This window comes from Myodes glareolus, chromosome 23 (assembly GCF_982192425.1).
Source record: "Myodes glareolus chromosome 23, mMyoGla1.1, whole genome shotgun sequence".
In the NCBI taxonomy this organism is placed as follows: Eukaryota; Metazoa; Chordata; class Mammalia; order Rodentia; family Cricetidae; genus Myodes; species Myodes glareolus.
Genome location: NC_142048.1, coordinates 54,189,957 through 54,215,357, shown reverse-complemented (window position 1 = coordinate 54,215,357; position 25,401 = coordinate 54,189,957). Strand labels below are relative to the sequence as shown.

General features: G+C 46.7%; 1 protein-coding gene across 1 annotated transcript in view; it reads left to right on the top strand.

The window, feature by feature from the left end:
• Dlgap2 (DLG associated protein 2) overlaps positions 1–25,401 on the top strand; it is a 733,863-nt gene that overhangs the window by 559,781 nt on the left and 148,681 nt on the right. The window contains exon 5 of the mRNA XM_048456266.3: positions 24,922–24,987. Coding sequence (XP_048312223.3) covers positions 24,922–24,987 — 66 coding nt within the window. The remainder of the gene's footprint in view (positions 1–24,921; positions 24,988–25,401) is intronic.

Genomic DNA, 25,401 nt, shown 5'->3' with positions numbered 1-25,401 from the left:
AAGTGGCTGCCTCTGCCAGGGTAGAAAAAAAGGGCAGCCCCAAATTAAATAGGTATTGGGTCTATATAGCGTTTCTTAGGGTGGGGATTAGTAGGATCTCAGTTCTTGAGCTTCAGACAAGCTCAGAGATAGGTTGGATTTTGTGCTCTGGGATTGGTTGGATTTTGTGCTCTGGGATTGCTTGGTTTTCGTGCTCAGGGATTGGTTGGATTTCAGTTTCTAAATTGGTTATGGGAGAGTGTTTTCTTGGGACTGTTCTCTGGGCCAGGGTATTCTTTCACTGTCCCTTTTTACCCTACAGGTTTCACAGAGCAGTTTCTTTCATGTGTATCATATGTTTCCACTGTATTTACCCTCCATTACCCTCCACCATTTCTCCTACCCACTGCCACTTCCCCCTAGTCCCCTCCCTTACCCTGGTCTCTCTGATGCTTTCATGCCATGTGTATGGTTTCATGAATCGATAGATATCTAGTATTTGTTTTTCTGAGACAAATATTTCACTTAATATGATGATCTAATGTCATTCATTTTTCTTTTTCTTTTCTTTTCTTTGTTTTGTTTTGTTTTGTTTTGTTTTTCAAGACATGGTTTCTCTATGTATCAGCTCCAGCTGTCCTGGAACTAGCTCTTGTAGATGAGACTGGCCTCAAACTCACAGAGATCTGCCTACCTCTGCCTCTCAAGTTCTTGGATTAAAGAACTACCCAGGCTGGCATACATTTTTCTAGTAGACATTTTCTTTACCCATTCATCTGTTGATGGACACTTAGGCTAATTCTGTAGGTTGACCATTATAAACTAGAGCTGCAATACGTATAGGCATGCAAGTATCTCTATGGTATGCTGACTTAGAATCCTTCAAGTATATGCCCACAAATGGTGTAGCTGAATCTTTAGTTCTATTTTTTTCATTTGATGACACACTTCATACTGATTTCCATGGTGTCTGGACCAATTTGGTTCCACCACTGTTGTATAAGTATTCTGCTTTCTCCATTTCCTCATTAGCATTTCCTGTTCCTTTTATTCTTGAGTAATAATTATTCTAAAGAGTAAGGAAGAACCTCAACATATTTTAATTTACGTCTCTTTGATGACTACGGATGTTGAACATCTTTTTCTATGTGTATTGGCTATTTGTACTTTTATTGAAAACTGTGAGCTGTTTCGTTGGCCCACTCACTGATTGGGTTGTTTGCTTGGTTTTTGGTTTGTTGTTTTTTTTTTTTTTTTGGATTGTTTTCTTTCTCTTTAAATATTCTAGATGTTAATCCCATTCTACAGGCTCTCTGTAAATCTTTTGATTTTCAAAGCATTTGAATTCTATTCAACCCCATTCATCAGTTCTCAGAGTCTGTTATACTCACTCATTTAATTCTTAGTCTGGGATTTCACCTAAATCACTCTCATTAGAATCTATTGGGAATCTAAGGGGAATCTATGAAATCTGTCAGTTTGGAAGCTACTAAGTCTCACTCCAGACTCACTCAGCATCACTCTGGCCAGATTTCCAACCCCTGGGACATGGTATGGTTTAGACACAGCTTCCCCCAACCTGTTAGAGGGATTCTACACACCAAGACTAAGGTAGTAATCCCCTGACACTTGCCCTGAGGTCCCAGAGGCAACCATACAGGAAAGGACTTGTCCTGGAGGGCCACCTAGCTGCTGATTCATTAGGGGTCCTTTCCATTGCTTCTTGCCAGGACTCTACCCAGAAGCTGAGAAGATAAGATTTTTGCAGCATCTAATATGGTGTGCTGACCCCAAGATTTCTGTCTGGTTGGGATGCAAGTGTGGTAGTTTGAATGTAACTGTCCTCCATAAGCTCATAGGGAATGGCATTAAGTGGCTTTGTTGGAGTGGGTATGGCCTCCTTGGAGGAAGGGTGTAACTGTGAGGGTGGGCTTTGAGGTTTCCTATGCTCAGGATACTGCCCAGTGTCTCAGTCGACTTCCTGTGACCTACATATCAAGGTATGGCCAGCACTACATCTGTCTGCATGCTGCCATGCTCCCTGCCATGATGATAGTGGACTGAACCTCTGAAACTGTAAGCGAACACCCTCAATAAAATGTCTTCCTTTATGAAGAGTTGCCATGGTCACGGTGTCTCTTCTTAGCAACAAAAACCCTAGCTAAGACAGGAAATCTGCTTAGTGACGCATCCAGTGTTGACTGTGCTTTCTCAGGTGCTGGCTTCTTTGTGTTACTTCTCTGGTCGCTGCTCCTCTCCCAGCATGCAACTGCCTGAACTCCAGAATGTACTCTGAGCACTCTTCCTCCTTTTTGATTCCTTCCTTTCTTAACTTCTTAAGCTAATGTAACATCTGCCTTCACTGACTTCATAGACAACTCTCCTCCAACTATCTTTGCTTTATTCCCATGGATGGGGGTTGTCACCATTTTCTCTGTCTTAACTCAGGTCAGTCTTCACCATATGGATTTTCTCTCTCCCACTGAATTAAAAGCTGTGTGAATGGAAGTTGTTTTGCTCATCAATAATACCCACCTTTTTAGTGCATTATTTAGTTTTTAAGAAAGGGTAGCTCAATAATATAGACGGATGACTTCAGCCAGAAGTCACCTTAGTGTGGTGCTTCCAATGACTTCTCTGAGAGCCATGCAGAGCAGCCAGCCGTCTTTCTTCTCAGTGAGTACCCTGTGCATGACTGAGTCGGGTAGGAAGGAAAAAAAGTTGAACTTGACTTTTTACTTTGTTGCTGGATCAATCATCAGGATCAATGAAGGTCCAGAGCTAATTGCTTCCCATGCTGACTCCAGTCATCAACAAAGCTACAGCGTCATTGGCCACATGAAACCTGAACTGCAGTCTATACCAGAGGTGAACCCGGGTCCTCTGCTTGGTAGAAGGAGCTCCCAGGGGCTTTGAGACAGCTAGAGAGTATATGCAAAATACCTGGTTCCAGGAGATCTGACACGCTCCTCTGGCTTCCACTGGCACCAGACACCCATGTGGTATGCAGACACACATGCAGGCAAATCCCTCTTGCACATGAAATGAATAAATCTATACTTTTTAAAATAATGAAAAATATTTTAAGTTACACTTCCTAAGTTTGATCTTCTAACAGACACAACTGGCCAATTTTCCTTTTGTATAAGGCAATGAGAGTCCCAAGGGCAAGCATATCCTTTCAAAGGGCCATACAAACACTCAGTTTTTGTCCTTGTTGGGAAGTTTTTGGCAGAACCAGGGGACAAGTCTCAAGAGTGGCAATTCCCTGGAGGTCTGGTACCCAGCTCGCCCTCCCTGCCTCTTAGTTACTGTTCGGTTCTAACAACCTTTGAAGAGATGCTTGTCAGGATCCTTCCAAAGTCGCCTCTCCATCTGTGAGAGGAGACACTGCCATCTTCATCATAGCTCTCTAAGTACATGCTCAGCCGCATTAAAAGTGAAGTTCCTCCAGCCATACTAACGGCCTTCTATTTCTTGCTCCCGGAGATGTCAGTGGGTCTGTTCCCCTATGTTCTCACTAATTTTTATAGTTCCGCTGAGCGCAGCATGCGGCTTTTGAGCTGAGTCAAGTTCATTTCCGCTGAGACCAGCCTGGGTATTTTCATCGCGTGCTTCCTTTCGGTTCCTCCTCCCTTGCAAAATTTAGCAACTTTAGTATTGTTCTCCCAGCGTGATGCTCCTGAGGAGTCAGTGTCAGCCCCCGGTGACTTCCCTACAGTAGGGCCAGCGTGATGGCTCAGACTTCTCATCTGACTTCCTCGCTGTGTTGCTGAGTCAAACTCTGCTTGGAAATCTACTTGCTTCCAGCCATACTCTGGGGATCCAAATATATGTAAAGAGAGGCTGATTTTTAGATAACTCATGCAGAACAGACCATCTGCTGTGCTCAGAATGGATCCTTCTCTCCAGACAGAGCCTTTCGCTAAGGAGGGGTGGATTCTTCCCACTGGAAGCAGGGTAGGTTGAGTGGGATGCAATGAGGTGGACGGCTGAAAAGAGGGTAAGTCCATGGTCATACCTATCCAAGCTCTGAACCCTGTGCCCTTTTCTAGGTTCAAGTGTCCAAAGAGGCCTTAGTCTTTGGTTAAGGAATGGGAGGTGCAGACCATCACTTGAATGTCAAGACAGATGCAATAGGTTTAGTCTAGAAATGCTTAGCCTTTATTCCTGGCATGAGTGCCTGAGCAAATCTGTTCTCTCCTCTCCTCTCTCTCTCTCTCTCTCTCTCTCTCTCTCTCTCTCTCTCTGTCTCTTTCATGTGTGCATGTGCACACACGCATGTGTTCATGCATGTTCTTGTATATGCAGGTGTGTACATACACACATATGTATATACTCACATACAGAGGGCAGGAGACAATCTCAGTATCACTTCTCAGGTTCCAGCATGGCATGTGAGTTTTTATTCGGATGTAAGTCACAGAAAAAAATCTCTGGAAAGACGTTATTGCATTAGATCATCTAAATGGAACCAGAGGAACCAGCCCAGACAGGCTCCATGGGACACAAAAAAAGGCAAACAGTAGCACAAAGGAACTGAATTGGAGAAAATAAGCACTGTTTCGACCACAGAGCTGAAAGGATCCAAGAGGATTTTCTCAGCCACCTTTAAAGGAAAGAGACCACAGGTCTCAGAGCCAATCAACTTCAAGATGAAATCCATTCCAAAACCAATGGGGCTTCCTAAACCAATTCCAGCATCAGGTCATGCAGAGAAGGACACGGAGCATCAGAAATGGCAGCAGGTGGATGGCTGCCGCCGAGGATGGGCTTCTCCTGAGTGATGAAAATGGCCTCTGTGTGGTTTATACACATGGAAGGTTTGTCGTGAAGATGCCAGCAGGTTGACTTACACAGGGCTGAAGTACAGCAGCTGCTAATGAGCTGTCTGTGGATCTATGAAAGCTGGGCCCCTCCCTCAAGGCAGATAGACAGTGCCTGCTTGACAGAGGAGCTAACTCCAAGAGAAGAAAAGTCTGTGCTGCCTTTTCTGTTGGCTTGCGAAACAGTTGGCAGTGGAGTTCTGTTTCAGTTTGACGCCTTGCCAGACTCTGTCTCCCATATCATTCCTGTTGTTGAGCCTTGGCTAGCCGAGTGACAGAGAAAACAGTTGATTTCGAGGCAGCCAGCCTTCTCCCTGGATCTCATCACTGGCTTCCCGTGGTCCTTGCTGGCGGTTAATTTTTTGGTATCTGCACTTTGCAATAAAGCAATGTGAATAGCAAGCAGGATTTTAGTATGGAAACCTTTCTTCGGATAGAAGTTTTGAACGCTTTGATTATTTATCCCAGTAAGATTTATTGTAAAGTATCTCAGTTGCTAATCTAAATTGAGCTTTGCTAGCGTGACTTTAATTTCCTTAAGAGCCTTGTTCCTGTTCTAACTGTCTTACATATATCAATGTTCATGCGCGCTCTATGAGATAGGTACAGTGATCCCACCAGGCTCTGAGGCGTGTGGGGGGTTGACCCCATCAGTTGACTCTGGAGCCTGCACCCCTTAACCATGGGGTCTTCTTTGACAACACAGAAGCTCGTCCGTCGCTTTTCTTCCCCCATCTCTTCAAAACTGAATTTGCCCAAGTTTCCCTGAAAGCTGGAGAGAACGAATGATGGGGCGTCTGGGGCCTGGCATGTTTCTTCTTTGCTGCACAGGAGCAGGGTTTTTACACAGCAGCAGCTGTGCAAAGAATATCAGGGCGTGCATACATCCATTCTGCCTTCAAATAACAATTTAAAACCGAGAAAAAAAATTTCAAGGAAATATGTAAAAAAAAAAAACCAGCTCATTTTACCAACCCATTAAATCATTTATAAATAATTTGTCAAGCAGAGTTCACATTAACAAGATAGCAAGATGACAAGAGAAAGCCTAAGGGAAGGGTGCATCTCAAAGTCGCCGGGGGAAGTTTTATGGTCTCCTTGCATGCTGCCGTGCAGTGACATTGAACAGATGAGACTGGCCACCGACCAATGCTGCAGCCTTGTGTGGAAATGGGGAAGCTGATTCTGATCTGACCCAGTAAAAGGGGCTTTTCTGAAGAGACATTGGGGGGACATAAGCAATAGGTGATGTTCTGTCAGACACTGTTTTCGAAGGTACTTCATTTCCAGATGGTGCATAGAGCAATGTCTGACTCACTGGGTGCTCTGGAAACACAGCTGCCAGGGTCCACAGGGCTGGCCTTGCCAGTGACTCACACAGAGCGTGCTTTCTTGGGTCACAGACACCCGGGCATGGAAGGATTTCACTGTGTCCCCAGGATCACTTTCTTCACCAGTGTATCCCAACTCATACACTTAATGAGAGTACGTCCCTGTCCTCATAACTCCACCAGTGCGGTGTTTCACTCAGTGCCCCTCACCAGAGTGGCTCATTTGGCTCCAGCTAGAACATCAGTGACAACCAAAGAAATGGTTCTACCCATTTAACTTAGTAAATGATCGAGGTTATTGGGTTCACTTACTCAAAGGTAATCTGTATCACCCGCAACCCCACAGTAGCGTGCTCTGACTCACAAAGGTTGCATGTCTGGAGTTCCTTGTACAAGTTGCAGGCAGAACACAGTTAGAGTACCATCTCCTCCTCAACTGTTACTACTGATATAACTCGGGGAAGGGACCCTGTGGGTCCTGTAACTTTCAGGATATTCCTGTGCCCTGTGAGATTTGTTTACTCCGTGGGCCTTCCATCTTTGTTGTGGTGAGCATCCCTCTCCCTTCCTGTAGGAAGTCATGTTTCAACTACAAGGAAATACACACGATCTCTGGTGTGTCTTGTCACACTCTGTGACCTGACAGGACATCTGCTTTATGAGATCCTCGAAGAAAATGTTCTCTGTTAGTCAAAAGCCCCCTGAGCCGCTGAGTCTGGGCTGTATGGAGAGTCACGACTTTGCAGGGGGTCATCAGGCCAGAGCTGAAGAAATGTTTTCCTAGACCTTGTGTGGCACCAGGAAGAGGAATCACAGCAGCCAAGATCCCAGTAGGCGCATATGCTTTCCCAGATGGGGAGCTCCCAGCTCCCGTGCAGAAATGAGTGTGCCTGGCATTGTGCTACACTTGGCACTGCAGACTGAGCACTGGGAAGAAGCTCAGAGGAAAGAGAGGACAGGACCTCTCTTTGGGTTTGGGAATCTTTGAAAAAAAAATGGTCTTTGTGTGCTGGCCTATAGGTGAGTGCCCCATGGCTATTTCAGCACTCCCTGGAAAGGGACCCAGGGCTGATAGGAGCAGCAAATGTGAAAGGAAGCAAGAGCAGTGGTCCCCAAATGAACTGGGACAGTAGCCGGAGCTGGTGGAGAAGAAGGGCTCTGGGTTGAGAGCGCCGTGCTAAGCATCAGGGAGACCAGGACCATGTGAACAACAGTGAACCAGACCAGCCACAGGAATGACCTGTCACAGGCTCGTGGCAGTGTTACCCCTGTGTGAATGCCCGAGCCCCACGCAGTAGCCCTCATGATTCCAGAATTCAGCAGTTATAGTTTGAAAAGGAAAGTTGCCCAAAACTAATTCCAAGACAAACATTAAAAATGGGGTCCACGGGTCTTCCTTGTAGAAGACACTCCATAAGGAAAAGGAAACTTGAAAACCTAAGGGATAGTGTTGCCAGGTAGCCATGGGGTTCTTCTGTGGAGCCATAATCCAAGGGTCATGCTCGGAGCATCTACTGAGGGGGATGCAGGACATCCATACAGAACTCAGGAGTTGTGCCTTAGGGTCTGGAACCACCAGGGTGAGCCTGGTTGAGATGGGAGGTGTGGGCTGGACCAGGACTTCAGGCCAAAATGGCCAGATTACCCGATAGGAAACACCCATGCTTATCAACTGTTGTGGAAGATCGGTGAAGAGTTCAGCCAACCTGAATCTCCCGGAACATTTGCGGAGGTGACGGCGGGTCTTCTCACTCATTTTCCTGAGTCCCTGACTGTGTCCACAAGTCAGTTTTGTTCTCCTGTCTGCTCACTGTGCATCCCTGTCTACTTCATTGTTGCCCTCTCTGCTGCTCCCCTGGAGCAACGTTTGGCTACTGTGGCTGTAGCATCGGATGTCACCTGACATCTCCATGAGAATGAGATGCTGAGGGTGAAAAATCAAGCATTAACGCTGGGCCTCGGCGTGGCCTGTTTCACAAAGCTGTAGAGAATCGTGTGGACGTTTAGGAGCGCGCCTTGACAGGAAGGCTCAGCAACGAGCTCATGGTCTAAGATGCCTTTCATGTGCTGCCCTGCCGTTTGCCTGTGAAATTATTTCTGCATTCTTTCTTCTCATCTTGCCAGGTAATTATAAGCTTTTAGTCTAATTTAGATGAGGTTGATTAGCCAGGCCTGCTCTCGCTATAAACGAAGTTAATGAATTGCAGATTTTTTTTATATAGTTTTTCCACCTTAGAGGCAGGGCAGGCCTTATCATTATTGAAATGCAGGAGATGTTTTTAAGAACTGTCATGCATATTCAGCGTTCATGGAAAACCACTTTAGAGATGTAGCTGTGAGTGCCGTGTATGAACAAGAGGGAGAAACAGCACGCGGTTATGCAATTTATTTCACCACGTATATGCTCATGCCGGGGATAGCCAGGAACTGTATCTGCACGCTAGGATAGCACAGTGTGGCAGCCACACACGCTCCTTCCTCAGAACTCTTGATCTGGATGCAGCTAGCTGACGGACAGCAGCGGTCTGGAACATGGAGTTGCTTCATGAATGGAGGGCAGGGGGCAGTCCTCTGAGGACACGGGCATCCCAGAAAGTCAGTCAAGGGACAGCGAGCCTCGTCCCCATCTGCAGGCCACATACCTGCACACCTGCCCAGGCTTCCCAAAGGCAAGGACATTCTGCCTTTGTGAGCTTTCCCTTTGGAAGGGGCTTTGTAAGTGATCGGCACCTCGCAGACCTTGTTTGGAGTCAAGTCTATTAAATGCCAGTTTCTTTGCCAAGGTCCCTTGTGTGTTTCCCTCGGCCCAAAACCTCTGACAGGAGTAATATGGTTCAGCTTTACACATAAGGGGCAAGTGAAGCAGAAGTCACTTGAAAACTGCTTCAACATGAATTTGAGCAAGCCATGGCCGGTGCGGCAGATGGGAGCTGTGCCGGCCATGGGAACGCTCAGTTAGGATGCAGCAGTAGTGGGGCCAGGAAGTCTCTGGGGAAAGGCAAGGCCACAGCTCCTAGAGAGGCAGGTTCTCTATTACTTAGCACCGTCGCCCATGCTGGTTATAAAGTGTGTTGATTTCAGATAGTTCCAGAAGGCAGCTGTATTAGAGAGGAGAGAGTTGCTGTCTGCTCTGCACATTGGAGACCATGGTGCTGGGCACCTGATTTCCTCGAGAGCAATCCAGGGTCATCTGAGGTGCCCGGTGACCCCTGAGTCATCGGAGAGCAGAGATGGAAACAGAGCTGAGCTTCTCTCTCGGGGCTCTGAACAACATCTAGGAGGCTCGTGCCAAGTGGACGTGCCAGGGCTCGTCACTGGCAAAATCATGAGATGCTGAAAGGACGGAGATTGCTGGGGAAGTTGACCATGTGGACACCACTGTGAATGTCACAAGGTGACATTAAATATGTGCATGTCTACAGCTGCCAAGCTCTGGGGCACCTGCTGTGCAGCTGGGTCCTGCCTCGGTGTGGTCTCTGCTGTCCCCTGCCTTGATGTAGCCTGCAAGCATAGCCAAGAAGGAGGAGGCTGAAACAAGCCGGAACCAGCAAACCACCCCAGCATTGAGCAGTTATTATTTTTTGTGGGGGAGGGTGAGTTACATTTAGGTCAAGAACTATAAAATTTGTTAAGCCGAATCGATCCAGAAACCAAGGACTTCTAAAAAATGAATTGCCGTCTTGTTGCTACTGTGCCACCTCGTATTTATCCGGCTTCCTGCACTAAAGCCCAGCGTGTGATGCATTTAGAAAAAGAAGAAGAATGGCTTGGGCATGATTTGTCAATGAGTAATAGGTAACCGGTTTCGTCTGTCACTTTTTAACAAATGTTATTCGTTTTATTAATATCCAAAGTGAAATAGGTGAATAACGGAGAGGCCGGGGGATATAGATCAAAATTCAGGTTTTTAGCTCAGTAATACCGAAAGTGGCCATTTGCAAAGATTCAGGGCATGAAACAACCACAAATCATATTTCTGAAGTTGGTTTCTTTTAGAAAATAAGAGTGAACCAACAGTATTTTAGCAAGGAAATATTTTAATCTAGAGATTTAACATAATGTATCTTGTATGTAATTCAATGAATTTGTTCAGTTCTTTGTATGTAACAGAGTATAGGCTTTAGCCAGTGCTGCTGAAGGTGACAGCTTATAGCTAAAGCTACAATCACCATTTGAGGTCATCCCCTATGCCAGGTGGCATGAAGGTCTGCTTGGAGCAGAACCGCCTGTGTGGGTGCCATTGTGCAGGATGAGAGCCCTCAAAACAGCATCCCCCTTTGTGTGCCTGCACATGCCACAGCCCAGTTCATACGTGTTTCGTGGATACAAAACTGTCCGTGGAGGTGGCTAGAGCCACTGCAGCCCCACTGGGTGAGCCCTCTCCACCTCCATTTCTAGGACACACTGGAGTCCATGAAATAAGAAGTGGGGGGCCATTCCTGCTGCTATTACATGGTAGCTTTAAATTGGACTTTCAGAGGGATAGAGAGGTGTCTTAGCAGTTAAGAGCACTTTGCTGTTCTTTCAGAAGACCAAACTCAGTTCCAAGCACCCTCATCATCAGACAGCCTACCGCTGCCAGTAATACCAGCTCCAAGGGATTCATGGATTCATGCTGTATGGGTACCTGCAAATATGTGGTTACACACACACACACACACACACACACACACACATTATATGGAATGCTAGTACATATTAAGAGTCATTCATGTGAGGACGGGGGTCTCAGTTCCAACAGTGGCTCCATACCAGGCCCCTGGCAGTCTCGGGATTTCTTCCAACACGTCCACTGATAGGAAACCCCAGAGGAAGCACCAGCTGAGGCCCACGAGGAATCTGCTCTATCAGGGGTCTGTACACTATTTCTACCACACGGCTTGTGCACCCTCACCTCACTGAGCAGGGAGCTAGGACTCCCACACGGAATCACCTCGGAACTCATGTCTGTGAGGGCTTAGTGGAACCCGCTTGCCCGTGAGTGTCAAGGAGCTTAACATCTTAGAGCCGCGCCAGTGCTCGGGAGAAGAATGATTTAAAGAATAAAGAGAAAATGACTTCGGGCACCCGAGTGATCTGAAGGTGACGGCACTCCTGTTTTATCCTGACCACAACCGGTGTGACTCTGGGCAGCCGCACTAACGTGGCAGCCGTGTGAGCAGCTCATACCTACGCAACACAGAGGGAACCATGCGGACCTGGAGCTCAGGTTCTCCTCTTCCATATGCAGATCTGTCTACCATAGGAGTGTGGGTTAATTACATACCACGTCTCATTTGCAATGGGTCATTTTAATAGCATTTTATTTTGATATTCAGTTGTGAACGCTTTTCTCTGAGGTTCCGTTAGCCGTGGTCCGCAAGCGCAGCTAGGGCATGAGGGTGACGGGTCGACTCTTGTACCAGGACAACTGGAACAAGAAGGCAGCATGGAGGTCTTGGGTTTAGGGAGGGTCAGTGAGAATGTTATCCTGCTGCTAACGTGACGCATTCCTCCACACACCCTTGGGAAAACACGAGGTAAAGCCTTCCAGACCGAGGCAGACACCTGGCTGCAGCAACCTCTGCTGCTGAGTGTCTGCTCTAAGGAACCCAAGAGCCCCTGTCGCTTACAGCACCTGTGTCCCTCTTGCGTGACATTGGCAGTGAGCATTTGGAAGGTGTCTTTTATGAGCTGCCTGCATACGTGTTGCCCAGTATCAGCAAGTTGGAGGTCACAGAAAAACAGGGTATCACTGTCCCAAGGCAGAAACCTGATCCCCAGCAATTACTGAGGTCTTGATAGAATGTCATGATCTTCAGAGCATTAGAAGCCTGGTGGGCGAGCAAGTGAGCAGCCTTCCCTTTGTAAGCCTCCTGCTCAGTCTCAGTTCCACCGCTGCATTCCTGAGGGAAGAAGGCAGTAATACTGATCTTTATTAGAAGAGAAGGACCATGCACATCTTCACCTCCAGCCATTTTCCTGCCAGACCGTCAAACCCCAATAACAAAGATTCCATGCATTGCCACAGTGTTGTCTGGACTTATAAAATGGTCTATAGGCTTGTTAAGGAAAGTGCAAAGAATTACAAGGAGAAAGTCAAATGTAGCTGTAATTCCTCCAGTCAGAGAGAATCACCATAAGCGTCAGGAATGGCCTCTGGTCTTCTTTTCATAGTGAGACCAGGTCATCAAGAATGGTTTCCATGTAGCTGTCCACACTCCCACTGTGCTGGGAGTTTCTACATCACATGGCGCTCGTTAGCATTCTGTGATAAACCATGCTGTCATTTATTTAGCCATTCTGCCTTAATTGGACCTTTGAAAAATCTAGACTTGACATTATTTTGTAAGAATAAAAATAAATAAATAAATTAAATATCCCAAATTACCATAAAGTCTTGCCCAAAATTCAGAAAGAGAGATAAAGTGGGTAGAGCTGCGCATTCCGTACAAAAATACCCATATGGGACTGATGTCACTCATGCCTGTGGAAGACACAATACTAGTGTCGGGAATCCTCAAGGGGAAATTAAGACAAGTATGTCATGGGTAACATAAGAAACTGAGCTAGTGAGTCCTTGCAGAGCATACATGAATCCCTGGGTTCAATTCCCAGCTCTATTAACCAGGTATGGTGAGCCCTGATGAGCATCAGAATTTCAAAGTTTTGCTCGGCTTCAGAGTGGGTTTGAAGTGTGCCTGGACTACATGAGATCTTTTTAGGAAAGAAGGAGCATATCTCTAGTATTTCAGATGAAGAATTTATGAATTCAAGCATGTTCAAATGCTAATGTTGCTGTGTTTCCAGTCAAAAGCCCGAGGTTTTTCTTCTCAGAAAGCATGCCATGGGGCTGGAGAGCTAGCTCAGCTGTTAAAGGTTATGACTCACAACCTAAACCATGTTATGTAATTGTCTTAGTCAGGGTTTCTATTGCTGTGAAGAGACACCATGAGACCATGACTCATATAAAGGAAGACATTTCATTGGAGCTGGCTTACAGTTTCAGAGGTTCAGTCCGTTATTATCATGGTGGGACATGGTGGAATGCAGGCAGACATGGTGTTGGAGAAGGAGCTGAGGGTTCTACATCTTGATCTGCAAGCATCAGGAGTCTGTGTTCCACACTAGGTATAGCTTGAACATAGGAGACCTCAACGCCCACCCCCTCGGTGGCACCCTTCCTCCAACAAAGCCACACCTCCTAATCGTGACACTCTCTATAGGGTCCACTTTCTTTCAAACCACCACATTCCACTTTCTGGCCCCCAAAGACTTGTTGCCATATCATAATGCAGAAATGCACTCAGTCCTACTTCAAAAGTCCCCATAGTCTATAATGGTCTCAAACTTATTTAAAAATCTAAAGTTTGAAGTCTCTTTTGAGATTCATGCAATCTCTTAGTTGCAATCCCCTGCAAAATCGAAATTAAAAAGCAGATCACAGCCTTCTAACATATAATGGCATAGAATATACATCACTGTAGGACCCCGCCTTCCTGTGGATACCCACACCCAATCCAGGCTCGCGCCTTCCCGAACTTGGGCCCACGAGAGTGGGCGATTGTCCTGAGGGTTTAAAACAGACACACACCAAAGAGACCTTGCTCACTTACCAAGAATAAATGGCCACTTTATTAAACTCAAGTCGGGTATTAATACCAGTGGGCAAGTGGGATCAAAAGGGCAAGGCCTCCTCCCAACAGGAGCAGGAGAAGGAGATTAAAGGCCCCAGCGCCTCAGGCAGAATCAGCTGGGAGGGGCCAGGCGTGTGGAGCCCACTGCTAGAACCTTGATTACAGGTGGAATCACCATAACAAAGAGAGCCAGGTTCTTCCTAAACTATCCCCTCAAGCCAGTGCTAGTGCAGAATCTCCAGGGAGCCGGAGGTCACACAGCCCTGCGAATTGCCAAGAAGGGAAAAAGACCTTGGTACCTACACATCACCATTCCAAAATGTAGGGAAGGGAGCATCGTGAGGAAATACTGGACCTAAGCAAGACCAAAACCCAGCCAGGCAAGCTCCAAACTCCCATGCCTGATGTCAAAATGCTCTTCAGATCTCCAACTCCTTTCAGCTTTGTTGACTGTAAACCATTTCATTCTCTTAGGCTGTTTCCACTCCCTGTTATCAGCTCTGCTCAGCAGGTGTCCCACAGTGCTGGCATCTCCAACATCTTGGAGTCTCCAAGGCAATCCAGGCTTCAGTTTCACAGCTTCGTGCAGTAGGCTCCCTGGGCCTCCATTCAGGGACATCTGTGGCATATGCCTGGCCTTAGTGGCTTTCCTAATGGAAAGTTCCATAACACCTTTCTTCTATCCTTACTCTAAAGCCAGAACCACCAAGTTCTGCTGTTTGCTGAGACTGGAACATGGCTCCCTCATTCAATTACACCTTCACCAGCTTTCTGTGTCCTATGGTTTTCTTCACTGCCTAAGCTTGGATGCCCTGAAACTCACTCCATAGACCAGGCTGGTCTCAAACTCAGAGATCTTCCAGCCTCTGCCTTCCAGTGCTGGGATTAAAGCTATGTACCACCATGCCTGGCTCTGAGCTTTTCTTTAATTCCTTTTCACAGATTGGAAGCATAGCTGGGTGGGGTCTTGCCCTGAGGTCACCACTCCCTATATTCCATTTCTTAATCTGTTTATCTCTGTGAACACAGAGCCTAGCTCCATTCCACTTCCTGGTGTCCCTTTTGTCCTCAGTCTCTACATTTTGTAACTTTCCACAATCAGCTTGCACCTTTTCATTATAGATTTTTATAAACATGACCACAACCACACGACAGAGGCTATACTAGGCTGTTTTGAGATTTCCTCTGCCAATGGAATTAATGCAAATCTCTTCACTTAAGTCTCAGGAAGACTCTTCAGACAATGGCAAAAGACAGTCGCATTCTTCACCAACATATCACAAGAACATTCTCTAGGCAACATACTAAAATGCTTCCCCTATGGAAGTTCTTCAGCCAGCCTCCACAGTTCAAATCACACCCGGATTTGCATGTCTGCCACACACTGTTTGCCACACACTGTCTGTCATGCTCCTATGAGTGTGGCCAGTTAAGTCCCACTGAAAGCATTCAACTGCTTTTCTAATCCAAACTCCCAGAGTCCAAATCCCTCCAAACAAAAGCATGGTCAGGTTTATCCCAGCAATATCCCAGTCCCTGGTTCCAAACTTCTGTCTTAGTCACTGTTCTATTGCTGTGAAGAGACACCATTGTCATAGCAACTCTTATAAAGGAAAACATTTCATTGGGGCTGGTTTACAGTTTCAAATGTTTAGTTCATTATCATCGTGGTAGGGAGCATGGCGGCATGCAGGCAGACATGGTGCTGGAGAAGGAGCTGAGGGTTCTACATCTTGATCTGCAGGCAGCAGAAGTCTGTGTTCCACACTGGGCATAGCTTGAGCATAGGAGACCTCAGAGCCCACCCCTACGGTGGCACACTTCCTCCAACCAGGCCATGCCTACTCCAACAAAGCCACACCCTCCTAATGGTGTCACTCGCTATGGGGCCATTTTCTTTCAAACCACCACAGTAATAAAGAAAGTTAGCTAGCGGTGCCCTTTCTGCATAAGTGGTACAGAGAGGGTCTGGATGGGACTAGAGAGCTCAGGACTTTCATCAGGCTTGAGGTTACTGCTACAGTATGCTCAGAGCAGGGGTTGTCTAGAGAAAGTGAAGTCTTCCTGGAGGGCTAGTGGCTCAGCCCTGAACACATCTCAGGTTCTCCATCCAAGCAGTAATAGCAGACAGGATTCAGCCCGTGATGGTGATAGGCTCCCAGTTACATTCAACTGATACTATATGGGATATTCATACTTATTCTGAAGCTCATCTCTGATTCCCTGAAATGGGATGTGCTTGAGGTCTTGTCCATTGTCCGGTAGCCTTTTTAGACTTTTTCCTGGCTAGGTTTATATCCGCTTAACACAAGTTAGAGTGATTTTGGAAGAGGGAACTTTGATTGAGACAATGTTCCCACCAGATTGGCCGGTGGGCAGACCTATGGCACATTTTCTTGATGAATGATTGATACGGGAGAGCCTAGGTCACTTTGGGTGGTGTCGTTCCTGGGCTAATCACCCTGGGTTCTCTAAGAAAGCAAGCTAAGCAAGCCAGTAAACAGTATGGCTTCTGCTTCAGTTCCTGCCACCAGCTTCCAGCCCTGTGTCAACTCTTGTCGTGACTGCTCTTCACAATGGACTGTGACCAAGACATATAAGCTGAAATAAGCCCTTCCCTGCTCAGGTTGCTTTTGGTCGTGGTGTTTTATCCTAGAATTAGAAGCCCTAGCTAGGGCAGACCTGCCGTTGTGACTGGTGTTCGGTCCACTCCTCACTCAGACAGGGAGCAAGTCTGGTTTCAGTACCCTCACCCTGGGCCCCGGGACTATCATATGGCATCATCCAGAGCAGCAGTGACTCCATTTGAACAGCCATATGTCCCAAGTTTGTGAAATTAATTTTGCTCTGACTGTGAGCTAGTGTTTGCTATGCAAACATGATGGGCGTGTCTTCAGAGCCTCTTTGATATAAAACCCTATTAGATACTGAGGTTGTACAAAGAACTTAACACTTGATGTATTTGAAACTTGGATTTAAAACATGTTATATAAAATATAATTAATGTCACTTTTCGAGTGAATAGTGTTCACGTTTAACTGAAGACACATAATCTTTCTTCAAGCTCTCAGACATTTAAATAACAAAGTCTGCCTTTTTAATTTCAGCACTTTTTCCTCTTTCTCTCTCTCCTGTCCAGAGAAATTCAAAATTAACTGTGTGTTGCTTTTAGTCGGAGCTTTTTTTAATTCCTGTTTGAAGGCACAGTCAGGTCAGACCACCTGAACTACACCCACCTACCCTCAAATCTGGGGACCAAGACCAGAGGCAACACTAACATGTGTGGGTTGAGATGCGAGTGTTCGGCTGTCAGTGCTGAATGCCACCTGCTGTGAGCAAGGGCCTCTCCTGTTGTCTCCAGCCAAGTGGAGTGGCCTCATCAGGGCCTTTGAGTTTCCTCTTTGCCTGATTCAAGTGACATTGAACTACTGGTAAAGATTCTGCAGACTTCAGGGCAGCTTCTGCTGAGACTCAATCTTCAGTCCAAAATAGAATGATGAGCCCTCTGCGTTGTCAAGAAAAATTAAAATAAAATAAAAAGCCCCGGTTCTCACGGAGGCAGAGGCCGGCTGCAGACTGGCGGTGCAGCTGTGGCTGGCACGCGAGAGGAAGCCAGCATTAAGACTCATCAGTGTCATTGTCCTGGCTGCGCAGAAATGAAGCCTTCATTTAAGCGGCCTCCAAATGCTATCATTAGTAAATTGGCCAAAATGTAGACTTGGGTGTGCTGTCTTCAGGGGAAACTTTGGAGAAAACACAGAGAAATCTAGAAAGTAAAGTTTATGGAACAAGGTGGAGGAGTCAGCAAGCTGAGCTTGAATGACTCCATGCAACCTGTCTAATGGCCATGGCCAATGTGGCTCATCCAGAGCGTGACGCCACTATTGGCAGGAGCTTAAGGGCCCTGTCTTCAGGATCACAAAGTGCATCCAGGCAAGAGTTTCATAAACATAGGCAAGGACATGGGCAGGCATGCCAGGACATAGTTACAGCTCCCTAACCTGTAAGGTCACTTGCTCTAGTAGAGGACCCCCCCTACACTGCATAGAAGAGGTCCAAAATGAACACGTCTGTATGACATAACCAAGGACAGGGACATAGGAGTGGCTCAAAGAGGCATGTCACACACGTTTGTATGAGTGGTTCACGGGTAGACTTCTGACCTCAACCTGACCCTCCTCTCTCATTCCCACCTTAAAAGGAAATAGGAGGTAAGATTCACCAGAAAAGCAAGAACAATGTCCTCATCAGGCAGAGAATGTGCTAGATTGAGAGGTGTGGTAGGCTGTGCCAAAGAGGCCTCAAGGTGCTGAGCAAACCAAGGCTACAGTCGAGCTGTAGGGATCAAAAGCTACCACAGAAGCAAGGGCACATCTCCTCCCTGCCATCTTAGAGCCCTGAAGAGGCCCCGACACAAAGGAGTGGACAGTTGACAGGACCGTCCCACAGAAAAGGTGGGGACATACAACCGAGTTGGGTACAGGGCCCACCCAGCCTTGAGTGATGTGGGTCAGGTTTTGAAACTTCAGTTTAGTAGCAGAAGTTCCAGATCTTAATACCAGTATGAAAGAAGATAGACACTGGGCATATATATATATATATATATATATATATATATATATATATATATATCCGGAATTAAATGAAGTACCTACCTTCTAGAAACAAAGAGAAGCTAGGAGCCTTCATGTGACTCTGCCCTTTCTCAACTGACATGTCCTCTTCTATAGTTTTCTCTGCCCCCTACCTGGGTTAGTTTGTCACCTTTACCTGAGCAGACACTGCCCCCTACCTGGGTGTTATAACTCCTTCTCCTTGAGTTGATTCTACCCGGGTCAACCCCTCGCTCTACCTGAATTCATTCTACTCTCACTGGATTGACCTCACCTTTCTCTGAGTTGACTTCCTCTCATATCTCGAGATTGACCCTCACCATTGGCAGTTGGTGGCTCCATGCAGCCCTGGGGTCTACAGAGATGTATAGAGTCCGAGGACAGAAAGAGTGATGGGTGTCCCAAACCACTTGGTTTCCTAACTCAGTGTTTCAAGAGTGCTGCTACTAATGTCTGTCATTTCCTGTGGCTCACTATAGACTCTTCAGTAATGTATATAGGATGTCAATATAAATCGGTAGTTCTTAACCTTCCCAGTGCTGTGACCTTTTAAGACCTAATTTTGTGGTGAACCTTAACCATAAAATTCTTTCTGTTGCTACTTCATGACTGTAATTTTGCTACTGTTATGAATCATAATGTAAATATCTATATTTTCCGATGGTCTTAGGTGACCTCTGTAAAAGGCTCATTGGACTCCCCAGAGGGTTTGAGACTCAAGGGCTGAGAACCACTGGTACAGACCTGACACACAGATAAAGTGTAAAGTTGGCTGGATTACACAGTAAAGTGTAAAGATTGCTGGATTTGGGCTCGGAGGCCATGTGTCATAGTCACTTACCATCTCTGTACCTCAGGGAATCTTGAGGTCTCTGTTCTCCATCTGCAGGGAAGGCAATAGAAATGGCACCCAGTGACTGTTCACATTGCCCTTCCCTACTGACTCTCCAAGATACGGCCTGACCAGAGGCCATACCAAGAAGCAGGCAGAGGCACTTGAGTTGGTCAGCTTTCCAGCACTCTTGCAAAACATCTGAGGCAGATACCAAAAAGGGGGAACACTGGTCCATGATGTCGGATGTTTCAGCCCATGCTCAGCCAACTCCCTCACTATGAGTCTATGGAGAGGCAGAATATTATGGCAGAGCAATACTGCTCACTTCAAGGGGGGCCAAGAAGCAGAGAGAGAGAGAGAGAGAGAGAGAGAGAGAGAGAGAGAGAGAGAGAGAGAGAGAGAGAGAGAGAGCGCAACAGAAAGGGGATAAGATGTACCCCCTCAGACAGAGCCTGAAGGGAGAGAAGGAGGGGAGGGCAACAAGAGAGGATAGGTTTAGAAAAACAAAATGTCAATGATTCTCTTCAGTATTAAATCTAGATTTATATGCACATATATCTATACACATAAAGATACATATGTATTTATGACAATAAAGCAGGGGTGCTATTTGGGAAAAGATGGGAGTAAGCAAGAAAAACAGGAGGGACAGGGGAAGGTAGTGGGAAGAACAAATAAGAACAAAGCCCAATGATGTATTTGTGAAAATCTTATAATAAAACACATTGTTTTATATATTCACTCAAAACAATAATAAAAAGAAAAAATACGACATTTCTATTCTTCAAAGATACGCTTTTGCAGGGACCTCATTTTTCCAGCCAGGCCCACTGGCGAGTAGACTATCCCATTCAGCTCTCAATGGTAATGACATCAGGGCCCTCTGATGAAACCAGTTCTCGAGGTCACACCTCTGACGCTGTGTGGGAGCCAAGCCTTTATTGCATGCATCTTCAAGAACAATAAATGATCTGGTGTCCAGGGCCCAACCCACCCTCCTAGCCAGTCCCAAGAGCTGTGCCCAAGAGAACAACAGCCGGAGGAAACAACGGGAGCTGTGGTGCCTGCCTTTTCATGATGCAGCTGCCACATGGACCCAGGCCTTTAGATTTCATTTCTCTTGGATTCCTTCAGACCTAAGGCCTAGGGTAGCCCCATTCTGGGGTCCCCAGCTGGTCACGTGTAGTGCATCTCTACCACAGGTGAAGCATGACCTGGTCACTGATTCTGTGCTGGTCCCCATATAGTGGCCATCCTGGTAGATACAGTGTCTAGGGTCCAAGTTAAATACTGTGACTCATAACTCAGTCATCTCATGTGTTCCATGACACATAGGTATCACACATGATGCCTGTGGACTCCAAGTGTCCTCTGGGTCCCTCAAAGAAGGAAGTGGATGAGCATTGGTGTTGTCGGAGGCTGCTCATTCATCCCTAGCCGCTCAGACCCAAAATAATTACACAGAAATTATATTATTTAAAACACTGTTTGGCCAATAGCTTAAGCATATTGCTAGCTAGCTCTTATATCTTAAATTAACCCATTTCTGTTATTTTATATTTTACCACGAGGCTTGTAACCTACTGGCAAGATTCCAACTAGCAGCTCACGTCTTTCTCCTCTGTTGGCTACATGGCATCTCACTGACTCCACCTTTTTTTCTTCCAGCATTCAGTTTAGTTTTCCCGCCTAGCTCTATTCTGCCCTATCACAGGCCAAAGCAGCTACTTTATTCATTAACTAATAAAAGCAACACATATACCGAAGGACTTCCTGCATCACATTGGTGTTACTGATATGCAAGACATGTATGAACCATTCTAAGATGGTGACACAGTCGTCTGCACCTTCCAAAGATGGACGCAAGAGTCATGCAGTTCCCAGCGACCACCACCATCATCCTCCCAGAGTCGTCTGGACACAGGAACCATGCTTTTGACGGGTGAAATGCCGTCTCCCTGAGATCTGGATGCGGAAGCTGCACTGTCTCCCTGAGAATCTTACCCTTTTTTGAAGGATCCCCTGGCCCACCTGCCACCTGTCTACTCCCAATCATTCCTCTCGTGGCTTCTGCCATTTCATCCGACCATTTGTAATCCGTGTTACCTCAGCCATCAAAGTCAGCACGGACTCTCCAGATGCTGCTGCAGTGGTCTTCACCACAGCACCATGGGACTCAGCTGATGACAGAGAAGGCAGAGTATGGAAGCAAGGACATCTGTGACTGTTTCGCAGAGGGTGTGCCAAACCTCCCTGACTTGCATCTTCTTCTCTAGAAACTTTGCTAACACGGCTCTGTGTTCCAGCGGTTGGAGGACCCTACTGAAGCATGCACCACCTTCCTCCACCTTTGAAGGAGTGTGAGTGGCTCGTATTTGCTAGACACCTCATCCCTTGAAAGATAAAAGCAAGCATGGTGCGTTCCTGCAGTGCTGGATGGAGCCTGCATCGTGTTAGATGTGCTCTTAAATCATCTCCGAGCTGTGTGAGGACCTCTAGAACTTGGTGAAGCAGGAGAGCCTTTCCAAGTGGCTTCAGAGAAGCGAGAAAATGTGCCCTTGTCTTGTGTTCAAAGGGTAGAGAAAATAGGTAACATATTCAGAGAGTGGGGAAGGCAAAACTGTGCCACCAGTGTGAGGATGGCATCCCCACTCTGTTGTTAGCTGACTGCTCTGGAAACACCTAGTCCACAGTTCCTTCCTGCTCCAGTGTCTGGGAGAAATCCTGGTCACAGAGTCAGAGGGTTGAACCTTCAAAGAAGGGCTGTGACACAGAGCTCTAGGAAGGCCTGTTTCCCACGCAGAAGAGACTCAAAAAGTCTCTGTTGTGCTCTTCCAAGCACAGCCAGCATTGAGTTCCTGTGTGAAAGAAAAATAAGTCACAAAGTAAACTTAGCTAGAAAACACGAGAGAGCAATGTGAAGAGAGAAAACTCAAGGAGCCGGGACAGCGAAGAGTCACCAGTGAGGACCGATGCTTGTTAGGTTGCATTCACGTGAATAAGGGAGTGGTTTTCAGAACTGTCAGACGATTGCGCTTTCCTATTTTTGCTAATAATGTGATGGGAAATTGAGCATGGTGTCAGATATAGGCACTACCAATTTTACAGCACTGATTAATCCCACACACAATCTCACAGCTCTCTCTGTCCAAGATCTATTGACCTTGAACATGGAAAGATGAAGGGGCTGGGGCAAGGAGGCTTGCAATCACTCAGATTCAGGATGCCTGAGAGCCCGGCTAATGGTCCCATTGTTCTGCCCCCGTCACAGCTTGTTTCCTAGATTTCACGGCTCACCTTTTGTGTTAAAGTTGGAGTGAAGTGATTTTCTTTAATAAGTGGGGGATGGGGGGGAGAGCAAGCACAGGCTGCTGATCAGTCAGTGTTCAAAGTCTTTTAGCCCATAAAGGGACAGATATGGGCTCCCTAATATAATGAGAGTGGTCATTTAACTTGACGGTCCTTTGCATCCTTTGGGGTTCAGTCATCCACCCACCCTTCACCCATCGGTGCCCTCTGTACAGACCCTGTCATTGTGGGGAGGGGAAGGACAGGGACTTTCATCTCTGCTGTGGCCTTCCAATGACCAGGACATTCACCTGCACAGCTCCAGACTTGAGTAGGGATATGGTAGAAATAAAGCTTGGCCTGACAGTCAAAAGCCTGGTTGGACATGGAAGAACCATCATATGTACATCAAGACATACTTGGTCAGCCATGAAGTAACACGAGACACAAAGTCCTGTATGCTCACCTCCCGCCCATGTCCTTAGTTGATTCACATACCAAGACTTCCTGTTAGCATCATCTGAACAACAAGGGTCAAGGTAAATTATACAATCACATCTGTTCCTAAAATTCAGGGATGACCATAGATCTCACCAGCCCACCCTTCTTGGGGCATGGTTCTCAGAGTGAACAGTGGCTTTCCTCCTTCAGTGCTGTAAGCCGTGACCCCAACATGATGGTGTGGTCGGCATGCAGCCTTGTTATCCTTCCTGTCTACCATTTGTCATTTTCTTGGCATGGTTGTTATCTAAGCCTTTAACAATGTAATGTTAGCTCACATGAAAATCTTCTCTGTTAAAAATCTTCATTTGCATATGTATGTGTGTTTCAAATGAGGGGATATGTGAGATCTGAGTCTTTGGGTCCATTGCAGAGTTCCTTCTAGCTTTGAGAGAGAGCACTATGGAACAGCTGTCTCCAAGGTACTTGGAGACTGTACTTGGTTAGAACTGGCTATGGTACTGGGTCTGGGTTCCTAGGTCTTAGGGTGGTCTCGGAACCCACCATATCCCTTGGAGGCATGACTACCTGCTAGCTTGAAAACACGGCAATGTGTGTAGAAAGCACTGCCAGCCAGGCAGAACGGCTACAAAGCGGCCATAAGCCATTTTAATGAGATGCTGAACCTGAACCATATGGGTGGTGATTGTGGATCTGTATTTTCTTGGTGTCGGGAGAGGCCATGAAATGAATTTGACTGCATCTCTATGAGAGGACGCTCTAGCTCGGTCCTCTGCATCTTCCATGACAAACCTGCCTCTTTCCTCCCCGTGTTTCCTATGGAGAGCAGGTGGCAATGAGCTGGCTCTGGGGTGGTGATAGCGAAGTGTGTAGATCCAATTATGATACACTTGTATGGATCCTGTTCATGCTATATAACCTGATCGGCGGTGTTCAGTGCCAGAGGCTGTGTGTATCCAGATTCGGAACCTCCCCACCAATGTCAAAGCCCTCCATGAATGCACTAACACTGGAGTTTAAACATGCAATTCTGTTTTTAAATGTATGCCTGAATAACATGATGGTGGATACTTCTGTATATACAGGATGCCGTAATGTTGATACACACATTATATGTGTGTGGTGTGGTACAGGACAGCCTCTGTCTGAGCTGTATCTCCGTGTTTAGATGAGTACTGTATGCTGCCAATCGCAGGACAGCCAGGTACTGAAATCAGCACATATGGGTGCATGACAGCTCCTGAAACCAGACCCTGGAGTGCTGTGCAGACACGGAGGTGGGGTCCAGACACCTAGTCCAGATCCCTGGGTTCAGACTGGATGAGAACACATGTCCATTCACTTCCCCCTCAGTGTCCTCATATATGCAGGGCAGAGAGTTGACGTGGCACCTGTGTCATGACCGTGTGGTAATCCATGCTAGCACAGCAGTGTCTTGGCTGCACCAACTAGAGAAAGCAACTAAAAGTGAGTGTAGGGGCCTGGGCTGGCCTCTCACCAGAGGGGAAACTGATGCCCCAGCAAGCCCCACCCAGAATGAACTCACAGGAAACATTGCAGCAGCCACTGCAGTCTTTGAGCGTGAAAGAATGGCATGCGTACGACCGTGATCACTAGAGCAGCGGCTTCTCTTGGAGGGTGACTCAGACATCTCAACAGCCTATCCCGATGCTAACAAGATCAAATAAGTCCCAGAGTTATACAGGGAAGCTGAGGTGTGTTTGCAAAAGCTGTCTGTGCGGGGACCTCAAGGAGGAAAGGGGCACATGTGGGATCTTGGGGCTGTTACGGAAAGGAACAGTTTGCTCTGAGGTTGTCAGTACAAAACACTGATCTCTGAGCACTGATATTAGAAGAAACAGAGACATGTCTTCGTGTGTGAACCACACGGACTGTCAAGTGTCTCTGGCGTGGGGATGACTGCACCTTCAGTGGGACAATAGTAAGCATGTCTTCTCTTGTGTCTTGCAGAGGAAGAAGGAGGAGACTTGGTCCAGCCGGGCCTCAGCTTCCCAGGACCAGCAGAAGAGGACATAGGTAAAGTAAAGCCACTGGCGGGTGGGTTGGGAGGTTGCAATGACTGCTCAGAGTCTCGCTCACTGTGCCACACCCCATCACTGGGAAACTCATACTAAACTTGTTAAACGCATCTGGCCTGAGAGATGGTACCAGTGAGAAGCAAGAAGCCGTGTTGATGTTTTTACAATAGTAAGCAACTTGTGAATCCCTCATGAGAAGAGGCTTTCCTGGACCTTCATGTTGATAGGTGAAAGACATAACAATGCAGAGGCTGCATGCAGAAGGAACAAAAAGAAAAAAGAAAAAAAAACCCACTAACTGTGGGCTGGAACCTGCCCCTGTTTGTCCTAAGGAAGCCAACAAACAGTTCCACCCTTCACTGGAAGGAGTGGATGCCCTTGGGCCAGCATGACACAGGCTGAGGCAGATGCT